The sequence below is a fragment of the Tubulanus polymorphus genome, chromosome 8, assembly GCF_964204645.1.
Source record: "Tubulanus polymorphus chromosome 8, tnTubPoly1.2, whole genome shotgun sequence".
NCBI lineage: Eukaryota > Metazoa > Nemertea > Palaeonemertea > Tubulaniformes > Tubulanidae > Tubulanus > Tubulanus polymorphus.
The window spans coordinates 15,728,598-15,743,774 of record NC_134032.1 but is presented as its reverse complement, the minus strand read 5'-3'; the positions used below and the strand labels follow the sequence as shown (position 1 = coordinate 15,743,774).

The window sequence follows — 15,177 nt, the reverse complement described above, 5'->3', positions numbered from 1 at the left end:
CCAGGCTAAGAATTAGCCCTGTGATTGGTAGGCTATATTTATCGTATTCAAGTTGTTTTCTATAATCTGATATGCATTTTCTAGTTGTAATGGCGGATACCCACAGGCTGCATGGTCATTTTTCAAAAATACTGGACTTGTATCAGGAGGTCAATATAACAGTCATCAGGTAACGAAAACACTCTCATCCTTACGCGATATCAGAGTCAAATCAGTGAATAATGTTTGAAATTTTTTTGGTTAAACCATTTCCTCGATTGTCAGCTGATTTTCCGGTCAACTCCGGTGAAATATTTACAGTAGTCCTGACAATGCTACTGAGTAAGAGGCGGTCATCTCTAATCCTTCTACGAGTGTCTGAGGGTCATCTTAGACTTCGACTGGATCTAGAGAAATTGAAGCACAGGGGTACAACAAAAAAAGAAGTTGAGCCATGCACTCAAGCAGGTTCCAACCTGGGTGTAGGAAAACTTTGAATGGGCGCAATATTCTGATTGGATCAGTGTCAAATTTATGATGAGCTCTGCCTCGATTTGATATAAAAAGGCATGAATCTCATTAAGAAGTCAGGGGTCCAGATACCCGAAAATAGATCCGCCCCTGGTCGGTTGAGGTCTCTAATGAGTGTATTTATTATATGGCGCTGAATCCAGCGAAGCTGCTCAGAGTGTTTCACATTTTTTGGTTTTATACCCCAGCCATTTTAATACTCTTATACGTATCGGTATATGTCAATTTACTGAGTAATCAGAGGGCCATGTGAAGGTTACCGCTGTCTGCTGATAATAATTCTGTGAAAAACAATGATCTTATTTTTCTATATCACGTTCTGATTTGTCAAGTCTTGTGATTTATGATTATCGTGATAGCCACGAGACCGCGAGAATTGAAACTCGTGACTCAATGCGATCAAACGTAGGTGTAGTTTGATTCGAGTACGGTAGACTATAATGGCTGATATGAATGTCAGCCATTATAGTCTACCGTACTTGATAAAACTATGCCTACAAAACAACTGCGAAAAACAGCAAAATCTTTGAAATATAAATACACGCAGTCAACTCCTCTCATGGACTGATCTGGGAATTTTGAAATGGGGGTTTGGGGGTCCGCCCTTGAGAAAATTTTGAAAGACTGGATCATTTTCTGAGTGATTCTAGAAAAAAATGACCGGCAATAGTTTGTTGTAAGTGTAACTTTCTCACGCCAGGGGCTTGTTTTATAGACTAGTATTAACTTTAACCCTGGAACTAACTCATTTGAAATTGAATCGAGTTAGGCCCAGGATATTGCAACCTTTCTGACTTTTTTTATCAAAAATATCTAAAACCGAGGCCAGAACCCCAATAGAGTCCACTGACTTGTCTGCTTTATCTGAGAAAAGGCTTTTTGGTTTCTACTGAACCCCGGCCTTTCAATTATGACTGGTCACTGCTCTCCGATTCGGCACGGGCACGGCAATATTACTGGGGCTCGGGTTCATCTGATTTGTTTACGGCGGGGTAAGGACTGACAGTGTGAGTTATTTTCAGGGATGTCGGCCGTATACGATTCCGTCGTGTGAACACCATGTAGTCGGACCGAAACCTGCGTGTAAAGGGGAACTACCAACTCCTAAATGTATTCAGCAATGTGAAACAAGCTACACCACACCTTACCGCAAAGATAAACACTTTGGTATGTATGACATGGTCCACTTTTACATGTAAATAACACTCTTCAATGGATTTGATTTTCTTTGTGTTATTTCGGGGAACGGACAATATGGTTGAAACTGAGAATAAACTTCTAGTTCAGGGAAAAATTTTCAGACTTAAGATTATTTCGCGTTAATATTGTGGTATTATTCATTTATTACGTACGCATTAGGGGAGGGGGAGGGATCAGTGCAATTGCGTACTGTAATGCTTAATGTATATGAAAGAATGGCTGATTTTGCGTACAGGGGGAGGGGGGGTTGAAAAATTCAAATTTTATGCATACATAATAAATGAATGATCCCTATTAATTGTATCTTAACTCGTAAACTGAATTGACAACTGTAGGTGGCGCTTTCTAATAAATGTGGTAGTATAGGGATGAATAGAAATGTTAATTGTTGTCGTTTTATTTATTTTGCATTTCAATCTCTTCGCATCACATGTGAAAGGCAGAAAACCCGTTATCGCCGCTTTGCAGCTATATTTGTTATGTTGTTATATGTTTGTAGGCGCTACTGTTTACAGCATACAATCTGAACCTCAACAAATAATGAACGAAATAATGACTAACGGTCCGGTAGAAGCTGCTTTTACTGTCTACGCTGATTTCCCCAGTTATAAAAGTGGTAAGAATTAGTTATTGCAAACCATACCCAATATACGCCATACCACTCCATATCATACCCAAAATAGGATAGCCACCATAGTATTGCCGGTATCCCATTGTACAGTCAACACTGTATACCACTGAAAAATACAATGTACATACCATTGATTGCTACAATGTACATACCACTGATGTCTACAATGTACATACCATTGATTGCTACAATGTACATACCACTGATGTCTACAATGTACATACCATTGATGTCTACAATGTACATACCATTGATGTCTACAATGTACATACCATTGATGTCTACAATGTACATACCACTGATGTCTACAATGTACATACCATTGATTGCTACAATGTACATACCACTGATGTCTACAATGTACATACCATTGATTGCTACAATGTACATACCACCGATGTCTACAATGTACTTACTACTGATGTCTAAAATGTACATACTACTGAAGGCTACAATATAGAATTTAAGTTTTCATTGTAATGTAATGTTATAGGTGTATATCAGCACACTAGTGGTGGTCAACTCGGAGGTCACGCTATCAAAATACTCGGATGGGGAGTTGAAGATGGTACCCCTTACTGGCTCGTCGCCAACTCATGGAACCCAGATTGGGGAGATAAAGGTATGTTAGCAGAGACGTTGTTTCAAATAAGATTAACAGCAAACCGAAAAAAAAAACCGCAAAGTGATTCTTAATTTCTATTTTCTATTTTCGTCAAGGTTTCTTCAAGATTATTCGCGGAAAAGATGAATGCGGAATTGAAAGTCAAGTTTGCGCCGGTATCCCAAAGGTTTAGACCTTTTACTCTGATGGTTTGAACTTCAATCCCAAAGGTTTAAACCTTTAACTCTGATGGTTTGAACCTCAATCCCAAAGGTTTAGACCTTTAACTCTGATGGTTTGAACCTCAATCCCAAAGGTTTAAACCTTTAACTCTGATGGTTTGAACCTCAATCCCAAAGGTTTAGACCATTAACTCTGATGGTTTGAACCTCAATCCCAAAGGTTTAAACCTTTAACTCTGATGGTTTAAACCTCAATTCCAAAGGTTTAGACAAACATTTTTGACAAAGATTAGACATCTTTAATCATCCGGGAACTAAAAACTGACAGCCAACATTACTTCTCTGTTACATATCACCAGCTTATTCGGCTAGCAACTTATAGCGGACATTTCGTCACTCCGCATGGCCTTGAACTCACAGAATACGGAAAAAAATGTTTTTCTCTTAATGACAGGAAAATAAAATATAGTTTAGTCACAGTCACAGTAGACCCAATTCCACAGTAGTTCCATAGTGGACCCAATTCCACAACAATTCCACAATAGACCTAGTTCCCCACAGGGATTGGTTAAATTTCATTCCATAATGGTGTAACATTTCCGAACTGTTCAACTGGGTATATAACCGCCTGTGATGTTAATGTACATGATTTATGCAAATTCAAATGAAATAGACATGATTTATGCAAATTAGGGTAAAATATACATTATTTATCCGATAATATGTCTGATTGTATGTATTGAAATTTCTATAATTCGCTATCTAATGCTTTATACAATAATATACAAAATATGTGTGAGATTTTCAATAAGATATTTTTACGAGCTGTTGTTATATTTTCATACTAGATTGTCAGAGTATATGTAGTTGCATTGAAACTGGATAGGGGTCTGTAAATCAAGGGTCTATAGGGTGTCGGTGGCGTTGTAAGTGCAGTGACTGCAGCTGTGAAAGCCGCTGCAATAATTTACTGAATAACGTTTTTTTTTCTTTGAATACCACCTTTTTGAAGAAATTAAGTAAATTCGCCGCGGCAATAATTAGAACCTTTCCAAAATCGGCATTTGGCCGCAGCAATCAAAAATTGCTTCCAACGCGCCTGGGTGTAAAATTGTTTTTGAATTGATCTGCATTGAAATCAAATATTATAGTAAATTCACACTACTACACTTTTAGGTTGGATCAATGAATTTTTTCTATATTTGTGTGTGAACTAGTTTATTTATTAAATCGAGGAGTTGTTTTTATTGCGTGTTTGTAATTTCCGGAATGATATTTTCTTGTATCATTGAATGCTTCATGAAAAAATTAAGATAGGACAAATAAATAGATAGAGACCATTTTGTATTCTGAACATATATGTTTAAGTTGTAGCTTCTTTGTTTTATCGATTCACACAGATGTAGATCTGTGGCGCCTGCACCTTCGTACCTGAGACAATCTGCAGCTTTGGCCTGTCCCACTCAATGTGCAACCTGTACCCCTCGGACAATCTGCAGCCGGGACTCTGGGCTTCTACAGACAATCTGTAACCTGCACCCCTACAGGCAATCTACAGCCTGTAACCTGTACCCCTTCAGACAATCTACAGCCTGTAACCTGCACCCCTTCAGACAATCTGCAGCCTATAACCTGTACCCCTTCAGACAATCTCTGGAACCTGTACCCCTTCAGACAATCTGCAGCCTATAACCTGTACCCCTTCAGACAATCTCTGGAACCTGTACCCCTTCAGACAATCTGCTGTCTGGAACCTGCAGCCCTTCACACAATCTGCAGTCTGGAGCTACCTTAGTCTGTGGTTTAGTTTCATGGTCGGGTATTTTTACATGGGTAGGCCTATAAACCGATTAAAAAAGCTTATCACCATTCCAATCTGCAGTTTGGAGCCTGCATCCATCCAACCTCTTAAAATATTTAATTCACAACCGTGGAGCTGGGCTCAAGGCAATGCTTTCATATAATGACAGGGATATGGTTGTTTTATGATAGAGACAGCAGCTGATCTGACGGACAGCGAGGAGAAACTAGTTACATTGTGTTACACTGTGTGTGTACACCACACATTGTAATAGCTCTCGCCTGCCGCGGCGCTCTGTGTAAAGCGCACTTTGTGATCGTTTGGCCTCAATCGATCGATTATTGTATTCATTCATAACGCATTTATGAATAGCTCGAACACAATGCAATATTTGAATAATGCCAAATTATGCATTTGTCGTTTAGAGAATTTAGACGAAAGGATTAAAAACCCAATTTTCAATACATTCGCTGATTTCGAAAGCGGTAAAAATACCTCAAATATTTCAGGGAATTTTTTGCTCTTTAAGACGAATATTTCTACGAAATTAAACACCGCGGATAAAGATATTTAATGTCAGTTTCTATGCGTCAAAGTCGGCACCTAGCCCCACAGAGATCGGGTTTTCGTATATAAGAAATCGCGAAGTCTGAACGGTATCGCTTCTCGGCCTATTGGCTAAGATCAAAGTGTAGTATCTGTTCTTATCAGCTTAATATCTGATACGCTCCCCATCGGGGAGCTTCGATATTAAACTGATTTTTGGCACTAGGTGAAGAGTCAGGGGCTTGCTCCGCCTTCGCCACGAGTTGGCCTGGTATTGCAGTACCTCCAGGATCGGCTCACTCCCATTAGGGAGTTATCAACCATGAAACAAGTTAGAAAATCCTGAACATGGTACTGTCAAGTGTATTGCGTCTAACACGTGTCAGTACAAGTCTTTTTTACCATCTTGGCGTCTTTCTACATGGATTTGATTTAGGCCAGTCTTGATTTGAGACAACTCCAATAGATGGCTGGGTATACAGCAGATCTGGGGCCGCAGATTCAAATAAAATGTGGGTCAGCCCTGAACGAAACTGATATAAAAACTAGTTTAGCACTTTCGGGTAAGTTTATATTCTAATTTTATTATAATATTAATAATGATAACTATCAATTTTTGTACAGTTTGTTTTTATATTAGAATTGTCGAATTATAGATATGATATATTTCCACAAAGCGCGATTGTGTTTTTAGTCTCCTAGAACGACGTGCTCCTGTTGAGTAGGTCTGGCTCCAGCAACGGAGTCGATGCCGATGGAGGAGTGCCCGGTACCACTGAGGGAGTTCCCAGTTCCGCTGTCCCCAATTCGTTATTATTCGTTCTAAAATAAAAAATAAAATAAATCATTTTATGAGTGAGGTCATCTGACATTGATGGGATTAATGTGTTAGATAATCCAACGCGGATTAACACGTAATAAAACGATTAGATATTCTTTAATCCGAGATAATCAAGGAGATTATATATATTTATACGTAAACTAATGTAAGATAACTGAAATATCAAAATTTCAAGTTCAGGCAAGATTTGGACAGATGTATATAATCCAGCTAATAGAGTTACTCATAGCTATTAAACTGGGTCCAGTTCCACAGTTCTGAGTTAAGATTTGACCCTGAGTTAACTCATTGAAAATGAACTAATTTTAACTCAGAGTTAACTCTAACTCACAACTGTGGAACTGGAAACTGGGTTTTTATTTCTAAAAATACTTACTCTTTTTCGTACGCGAGATAGATGTATTTTCCTGTGGAGGTGGTGTGCGTCGCCGATGGGCTGTAGTCGCCGTGTGCGGGATTGTACCGATAATCGCCGTGTGCGTTGGTGGTAGTGGATTCTTTACGCGATGGCAGCAGACCTGTATATGAGAAATTAAAAAAAAAAATAACAACCCGAAAATTAACTGTTTTTTAGTTCAATAACCAATCTGATAATTTAAGGCCAATCTGTAGAACCAAGACCATTGGGCTTAAGTCCATAAGCTATGATTGAAAAACTGGCCCCTTGGGTTTGGTATAAACTGACCTGGTCTGTGCGGTTCTGGCGGGGAGTCCGGTTTCAACTTGCTCCATCTATTGTGCATCAGTTGATTGCATTCTGAGATCAGCGAAGAGAAACTCTCACTGGAGTATTTCTTGCTCCTAGAAATCGGCGACTCCGTCATTTTACTCATCGGCTTGCAGATCTAGAAATCAAGAAGCGATCTTAAAAATTGGACCCTTTCTTTACGCGGTGGATTCACCCGAAATCAATATGGCTATTTAGAAAAAAACCCTCAATATGAACGTACAACAATTATAAAATCTGTTTTACTGACAGTTCGGATGGAAGCTTCTATCCATCTCAGGGATCAGTGATTAGCTGTCATAAAACAAGTCTAAACTCGTATCGGTTCTATAACCAATCTAACAACTTTAGACCAGTCTAAACCCATTTTAGTTCTATAGCCAATCTAACAACTTCAAAAGTAATGAAGCTAGTCTTACCTTATAAATACTATCCTCGTAAATATATCCAGTTATGAACGAGCCCTGTCGAGGTTATGAGAAACACTCGTATTATAAGACCGCTAAAGAAATAGCCCTATACCGCTCTCACTCTCTCTCTCTCTCTCCAGTCCTACGTGTCTCGGTGTCGACTGCCAGCATGTCACACAGATCGCTGACTGGACTATCTTGTTCTGCCCGATCAACCCCCGCGACCCTGCCTTTATATATCGGCACAATCCATACAAACGCGAGTCGTCTTTTCATAGCGGGATTAAAACTTTGACAACTCCAATTATAACTGAACGCGTGCCCGTTTTATTTTTAGAGTTACAGCTGGTTTTTTTCTTTCTCAAGAAGTCATATACATTATCTAGATGCCCATACAAGGCAAGTCAAGAATAAAGCCCGCGCGTGCCGGATATTCTGGTCGACCAGCTGCCGAGAGGTCACCGCCAACAGATGCAATGTAAGAACGTCATACCCCGCGACGTTTATCGGAAATTCGATATTTCACGTTCCTAGCGAGATTGTATTACAAGTATTGAGATAATTGAGATTGAGAATTTTACCCGTTTCAACTTCAGTAAGAGACAGAGTCTACTGTATTTCACAAACTCTTACTCAGTATTTGACACCAACTAGGGGTAGAATTTTACCGGTCTCAACTTTACCGCAGTAAGAGACAGAGTCTACTGTATTTCACAAACTCTTACTCAGTATTTGACACCAACTCGGGGTAGAATTTTACCGGTCTCAACTTTACCGCAGTAAGAGACAGAGTCTACTATAAACATATATCATTGAGAAAATTGAGATTGAGGATTTTACCGGTTTCAACTTCAGTAAGAGACAGAGTCTACTGTATTTCACAAACTCTTACTCAGTATTTAACACCAACTCAGGGTAGAATTTTACCGGTCTCAACTTTACCGCAGTAAGAGACAGAGTCTACTGTATTTCACAAACTCTTACTCAGTATTATTGTGACCCATGACTAAGTGCTATAATGCCCAGACTGCATTCTAACAATCGGCACAATCCTCAGTTTGCCCCAGTTTTCACAACCCAAAGGCAAAATTATTTCCCAAAATTTCTATAGCGACAGAGCAGCGGAAGATGTTGTGTCTATCGAATAAAAGAACAGGAAATGAATAGGCGTCATCTCAAAGAGGAAAATAGTTTAGCCTTGAAGCGTGATCGGGTCTTTTTATAAACAATAGTGACGTAGGCCCAAATCTGGAGTGAGTCAGAGGTTCATAGAGATCTTCGACCACTTTTGCAATTTTGAAAAAAAATCTAAAATCAACCCCAAATAGATAGACCTAAAATTTTAGGTATCCGAATAAGTTTCCTTCGTGGAGGACGGTTCAATCGATTCTAATACTTTGGCTAATCGATTCCTGAATTGTTTTAGATCTAAACCATTTTATTATATCACGTTGTCGTGGATTTGACCAAACCAAACAGAGATATGTCAATATTTGGAAAATCAAACGAAGCTATCTATGAAACCACTACTACTTACCAGTTGGAGTGTGGAAGGCTGTTTTGAGAATTTTAAAAAAGAAACGGTTCTCATTATTGGCTTGATATCTTGAGGAAAGAGTGATATTCATGCCTTAAACGCCCCCTCCCCTCTCCCCTCTCCCCTCTCCCCTCTCCCCTCTCCCCTCTCCCCTCTCCCCCTCTCGGACTTCTCTCCCCTTCTCCCACTTCGAGTATTAGACTCATGCTCTTCTCCTAAATGCTATAGTAATTGAATATTGTCCATCGGTTGTTTCTGCACTCAATCGGTCGCAAGCTGGCTGCCTCGCCTCAGATGGGTCAAAACAGACAAACTTACACGAAATATCAGTAACTACCGGTCTATGGTCTAGCGGTTAGCGTGTTCGCCTGGTACGCTTGAGGTATTAGGTTCGAGCCCTGGGCCCAGTTTCACAGTAAGGTTTAAGCTCTAAAAGCGATACAAATTTTTCGATTTATATTTTTTTGGAATAATACGTGGGGACAATACGTTTAAAAGATTTAGTGTAGGCCGGTGTCCTTGGATCCAGTTCCGCTCTTAGGAGTTGACGATCTCAGTTCATTTTACAAATTCATTCGGGTTTAAACTCCTCCGAGTCGGCAAATTCTCATTCTGAAATGACCCGTAGAACTATGGGTCGTTCGTACGTATATATATCCGGAAATAAGGGATACCCCCTACTACGTCCATTTACAATCGATATAATATTGATCGATGTTTGTGTGATTTCACGAATGATTAGCTCTGGGACGATAACCGATTTAATTAACCAGCAAATATATTATATACCGTATATTCAGTGCAGCTGCAGTGTGGAATTGCTATTGTTTAGCTCTAGCGCACCCCTATTCTGCCCCATAACGCCCCCCCCCCCCTAGAACATAATACGCTGTCGACTGAGCCGAATTAACAGTACATATATTTCACGGGAATCAGCGTTTCGGGTATAAAATACGTACGTATGGTTCTGTTAATCCAGGGCTCAAAGTAGATTCAGAAATTGTCATTTGGTAATCGAGGGGACAGAAGCCATCGTCAAGAGCTGTCACTGGCTGTCAGGCGCTGTAATGGCAGCCGCTGTGTGGGGGGGGGGGGCGGGGGGATTCACGTAGAGAGCGTATCGAGGAGACAGTTGGTACTCCTGTTGAACCCACCACCATTACGATGCTCCTTTTGAAATGTTAGTTGAACTCAAAGTCGGTTGAATCTCCTTCAAGGCAATCGGAATTATAATCAGTAAATCCCTAGGCTGTTTCAAGTGCGTGCATTCGTAAGAATCACAGGCTTAATTGCACAATAAAAGTAGAATTTAGATCAATGTACAGGGCATGAGCCTCGTCTATTTCATAGAGTTTAGAGTTTTATTTCTTCGTTTTCACCATTTCGTTACAACGTCGTCGTGTATTTGCAAATAAAATGGCGCCACTAAGCGTCAAAATAATCACGAAATCTTATATGAATGAACGAAGTTATAACATGTCTGGAAATGTCGAATTCGATACTGAATTTTAAAGATTTTATCTTTATCTTGAAAAGTATGAAATTGTCATTAGTTCTCCCGAAATAACGAGATTCAAGAATTAGAAATAGAAATCGAGGACAGGATGAAAATTAGATTCGGACTTTTTTTGGACTGTTGCGTGACATGTTTCACGAGGTTTACCCGTGAATGTAGGGGGTTGTATTTTGTCTGAGCCAACTGATAATCATGGTCTCAGTCTGCCGGAATCCTGCCTCAGTCTGCCGGACTCCTGCCTCAGTCTGCCGGAATCCTGCCTCGGTCTGCCGGAATCCTGCCTCGGTCTGCTAGAATCCTGCCTCGGTCTGCCGGAATCCTGCCTCGGTCTGCCAGAATCCTGCCTCGGTCTGCCGGAATCCTGCCTCGGTCTGCCGGAACCCTGCCTCGGTCTGCCGGAATCCTGCCTCGATCTGCTGAAATCTCCAGAAAGTGAAACACTTTATTCACCGCATCCAGGGGATCAAAAAATCCACCGGCCACATTCTCCTCCTCCTGCTCCTCCTCCGCCTCCACCCGCCGCCTCCACCGACCGCCTGCTCATCAAACAATCAATAATCCGATTCCCCGGTATACTGATGATGACAATGCTGCTGCAACCACTGGTACTGTGGATACTGCTGCTGCTGCTGCTGCTACTGCTGGTGACAGAACGCACGGCCGTCTCCCCGGTAACCAAGCGATGCAATACATTACTCACAGAAAACGAAGACATTCAACACCCCCTACATCCCCTCACCCCCTCCCCCTCACCCCCTCCCCCGATAAAGCTCAGGCAGCTTTTACCCTGATTCAAAACGTTATATGCAAATTTTTATCGATTCTAATCTGGAAACAGAATCTAGTCCAAATAGGTACTATTTTCAGTTAGGATTCAAGGCGTAATCATCACAAACAGCCTCCGCCGCCACGCGTATTAATCCCCGAGAATCTGAGAGAGTGATCCGACTCGACTGTACTTTACTGTGTACGGGTGAGTGAGAGACTGGTGACGACGGGCGCCGAGAGAGAAGAGAGAGAGAGAGAGAGTGAGTGTGAGGGAGAGAACTTGTCAACGACTCTGAGGTCCTGCTTAAAATTCACCGGGAGCATTTTGCGCTGGACGCCATCACACACAACACCGCCGGGTGTTAAATTCGTCTCTGTTACGACTGTTTGTTGTCAGTTCGAATACCGACCGGTTTAAAATACGATACCCACGCAACACGACTCTTCGGCGATATCGGAGACACGCAGAAGCACCAGCACCAGCATCATCAGCATCAGCAGCAGCAGCAGCAGCAGTGCGGAGTGACACATCGAGTCGGTGTTGATCGGGTGTACATTTACAGGAGTGATTCGGTCTTTGGATTATCGTCAATACCGGGAATATATACATATATATACATATATATATATATACTTCAGATATAAACACATAGTTTGACAGACGACATAGCATCAGTATTACCATTCTTCATGATACATACATATATATATGTACATATTTACATTATTTAGGCGAATAAATCAATAAAAATGGTGAGTATAAATAATTGATTATTGTATTTCATGTCTATATATAGTACATAGATTATATGAATATCTATCTCGATATATATCTCATATATTAGATGTTTAGGGGCTGGGGTACGTAGGTACGTATATCTAGGTTTGTGCGCTATTAAATACGACCCGTAATTATTGATAATATGCGTATAGATACATTTTTATTTATTCGTTATATCTGACACAATTTCTTTTTTACTTTAACCTAAAAATTGGTGTTGATTGGTCTAGATTAGGGTCCGTGTCTGTATGATTCTATACTTTCGCTATGATTCACTATAGTGTGGACTAACTATAGTGATAAGACACCAGAAATGAAAACTAAAGGGTTTGATTAGTTGGATTTTACCAAGGTATCCAGGATCCAGTTCCACAGTTGTGAGTAAGAGTGAACTCTTAACTCAGGATCCAGTTGTGAGTTAGAGTGAACTCTGAACTCAGGATCCAGTTTCACAGTTGTGAGTAAGAGTGAACTCTGAACTCAGGATCCAGTCTCACCTGTGAGTTAGAGTGAACTCTGAACTCAGGATCCAGTTCCACAGTTGTGAGTAAGAGTGAACTCTGAACTCAGGATCCAGTCTCACCTGTGAGTTACGGATTTGACTCAAGAGTTAACTCTAACTCACAACTGTAGAACTGGATCCTGAGTTCAGAGATAACTTTAACTCACAAATTTGGAACTGGATCCTGAGTTCAGAGTTAACTTTAACTCACAAATTTGGAACTGGATCCTGAGTTCAACAGGATCCAGTTCCACAGTTGTGAGTTAGAGTTAACTCTGAGTTAAAGTTAGTTCATTTTCGATGAGTTAACTCTGAGTCAAAACTTAACTCGGAACTGTGGAACTCGGACCCAGGATGCTGAGTTCTGAGTCAACTCTAACTCACAACTGTTTGGAACTGGATGCTGAGTTCCGAGTCAACTCTTACTCACAACTGGGAGACGGGTTAACGGGTGGACCAGGATTTAGGGGGCGGACTATCGCGTTGTTGAACATGGCGCAATATGCTTAGTCAACTGTTAGATTTACTGTAATATCGATCTGCAGTGCCTCCATCAATTCATAGCTTGTATATACATATTAAACAGATGTCTATATACTTGAGTAAAGTGGATCGATTCTAACGCTTATAGCCACAGTATCACAACTTTAATAATAGTTTTTATAGTCGATTTTGCGAATTCGTTAGCACAATAATCAATACGCACACATATCCGCTTCCGGCTAGTCCCCTCGTGACCTTGAACTTCGTATAGGCGCAAATGTCACGTGATTGAATTGTTCGGTTGATCGGGAATTCAGATTGTGGTATTTTTTTGCGCTATTTCGACTAGTATTACCAGAACCGAGAACTCCTATACGTAACACACTGTTACAACGAATATGGTATTATCGAAACCGCCGCTTTCATCTAAATCATTTTAATTGTTGCCATAACGCCAGCTGTTTGAATAATTTGGTTCCGATTAAAACTGTTAAACTATTAGCATTTTAATCATTTTCATATTTTCATAATGTTTACCACGTCAGATATATAGCCTTTCAGTAACTGACCCCTGTACCGTGGTATTCAAACTAAAGCCTTTCAGTAACTGACCCCTGTACCGTGATATTGATAGCCTTTCAGTAACTGACCCCTGTACCGTGATATTGAGAGCCTTTTAGTAACTGACCCCTGTACCGTGGTATTCAAACTATAGCCTATCAGTAACTGACCCCTGTACCGTGGTATTGAGAGCCTTTCAGTAACTGACCCCTGTACCGTGATATTGAGAGCCTTTTAGTAACTGACCCCTGTACCGTGGTATTCAAACTATTGCCTTTCAGTAACTGACCCCTGCACCATGGTATTGATAGCCTTTCAGTAACTGACCCCTGTACCGTGGTATTGAGAGCCTTTCAGTAACTGACCCCTGTACCGTGGTATTGAGAGCCTTTCAGTAACTGACCCCTGTACCGTGGTATTGAGAGCCTTTCAGTAACTGACCCCTGTACCGTGGTATTGAAAGCCTTTCAGTAACTGACCCCTGTACCGTGGTATTCAAACTTCAAGTAATTATTGTTGCTCTCTTATCATTACTTCATAAAATTCTTTGATTTTTGGATGATACAAAAAAATATATTGAAGATTAGATATTTTGTTGTATGACCACAATGTATAGACTGAGGAGATCGTTAAGGGACACGCGTACATGGATATAACGGACGTCCATAAATGCTTTAGCCAATGCTGTATATACGGCGCGATTAGGGCAATACACCCAGAGGAGGGAAGCTTATTGATATAATAGAAACACAGCTACAAACGATAAATTAATTCTTTAAGGCAGTCACTCGATTTCTCTCAAGGGGTGAAGAAAATTCGTTTGCGGGCGCGTCTAATGCAATTACAAGAATCGTTTGGGAGTGAGTTGGATGTATGTTTATATTATGTTGGATTCGCCGCCGGCCGAGAGAGAGGGAGGGAGAGAGGGAGAGAGAGGGGGAGCGGGAGGGAGAGAGGGAGAGAGAGGGGGAGCGGGAGGGAGGGAGGTGGAGAGAGAGCGAGATCGTGCGAGGGAGAGAGAGGAAGGGGGAGAGAGGAAAGAGATGGAGAGGGAGAAGGGATAGTGGGAGGGAGGGAGGCAGGGAAAGATTCTACTAGTCTCTATCATTGGGGAGGGTTTTGAATCCTAACGGTCAACACCGCACCGCACCGCACAGCACCGCACTGCACCGCAGAACGACTGATCGATTATGATCGATGGTTTAATCGGGAAAAAGAATCCGGCTTCAAACAAACTATTTGTTATAGGCACACGATGGCGTTAGAGAATGTTTCACGATCCAGTTCCTAAATTCTACAGTAACTCAGTTGTGAGATTTGCCATCTATAGAGTTTTAAAGTAACTACTAATTTCAACTCGGAGTTGACTCTAATTCATTCATATCAGTTCCTCCACAGTCTCCGGTTTGGTTCGAATCAGTTCCTCCACAGTCTCCGGTTTGGTTCGACGGTTTAAGTCAGTTAATTCAAGATTCAAATTCCAACCAATAACCGTCGAGCTTTGTAAAACTCAAAACTGTAAAACAGTAAAACTCGGTCGTCGTAAGATGCTGATTAATCCAACAAGTCAAGTCTTC

The 15,177-nt window shown here is 40.9% G+C and overlaps 3 protein-coding genes and 1 non-coding gene across 5 annotated transcripts in view; 3 read left to right on the top strand and 1 right to left on the bottom strand.

The window, feature by feature from the left end:
* LOC141909501 (cathepsin B-like) overlaps positions 1–4,481 on the top strand; it is an 11,503-nt gene extending 7,022 nt beyond the window's left edge. The window contains exons 5-9 of one of the 2 annotated variants that reach the window (XM_074799900.1): positions 85–169; positions 1,533–1,677; positions 2,210–2,326; positions 2,835–2,963; positions 3,062–4,481. In XM_074799900.1, the coding sequence (XP_074656001.1) occupies positions 85–169; positions 1,533–1,677; positions 2,210–2,326; positions 2,835–2,963; positions 3,062–3,138 (553 nt within the window). In that variant the 3' untranslated portion in view covers positions 3,139–4,481. The remainder of the gene's footprint in view (positions 1–84; positions 170–1,532; positions 1,678–2,209; positions 2,327–2,834; positions 2,964–3,061) is intronic. The other variant, XM_074799901.1, reaches the window with a different exon arrangement.
* Positions 4,482–5,586: 1,105 nt separating this feature from the next.
* Positions 5,587–5,779, top strand: LOC141910425 (U2 spliceosomal RNA). Its single transcript, XR_012619896.1, has one exon. It is a non-coding gene; the product is annotated as a U2 spliceosomal RNA (small nuclear RNA).
* Positions 5,780–6,040: 261 nt separating this feature from the next.
* Positions 6,041–7,671, bottom strand: LOC141910153 (uncharacterized). Its single transcript, XM_074800876.1, has 4 exons — positions 7,462–7,671; positions 7,001–7,160; positions 6,692–6,833; positions 6,041–6,296 (listed from the first exon to the last, which is right to left on the bottom strand). Exons 2-4 carry the CDS (start codon positions 7,146–7,148, stop codon positions 6,173–6,175), a joined length of 414 nt encoding a protein of 137 aa, XP_074656977.1. The 5' UTR covers positions 7,149–7,160; positions 7,462–7,671; the 3' UTR covers positions 6,041–6,172.
* A 4,220-nt stretch (positions 7,672–11,891) lies between these two features.
* Positions 11,892–15,177, top strand: part of LOC141910134 (uncharacterized) — a 239,496-nt gene continuing 236,210 nt past the window's right edge. The window contains exon 1 of the mRNA XM_074800854.1: positions 11,892–12,026. Coding sequence (XP_074656955.1) covers positions 12,024–12,026 — 3 coding nt within the window. The 5' untranslated portion in view covers positions 11,892–12,023. The remainder of the gene's footprint in view (positions 12,027–15,177) is intronic.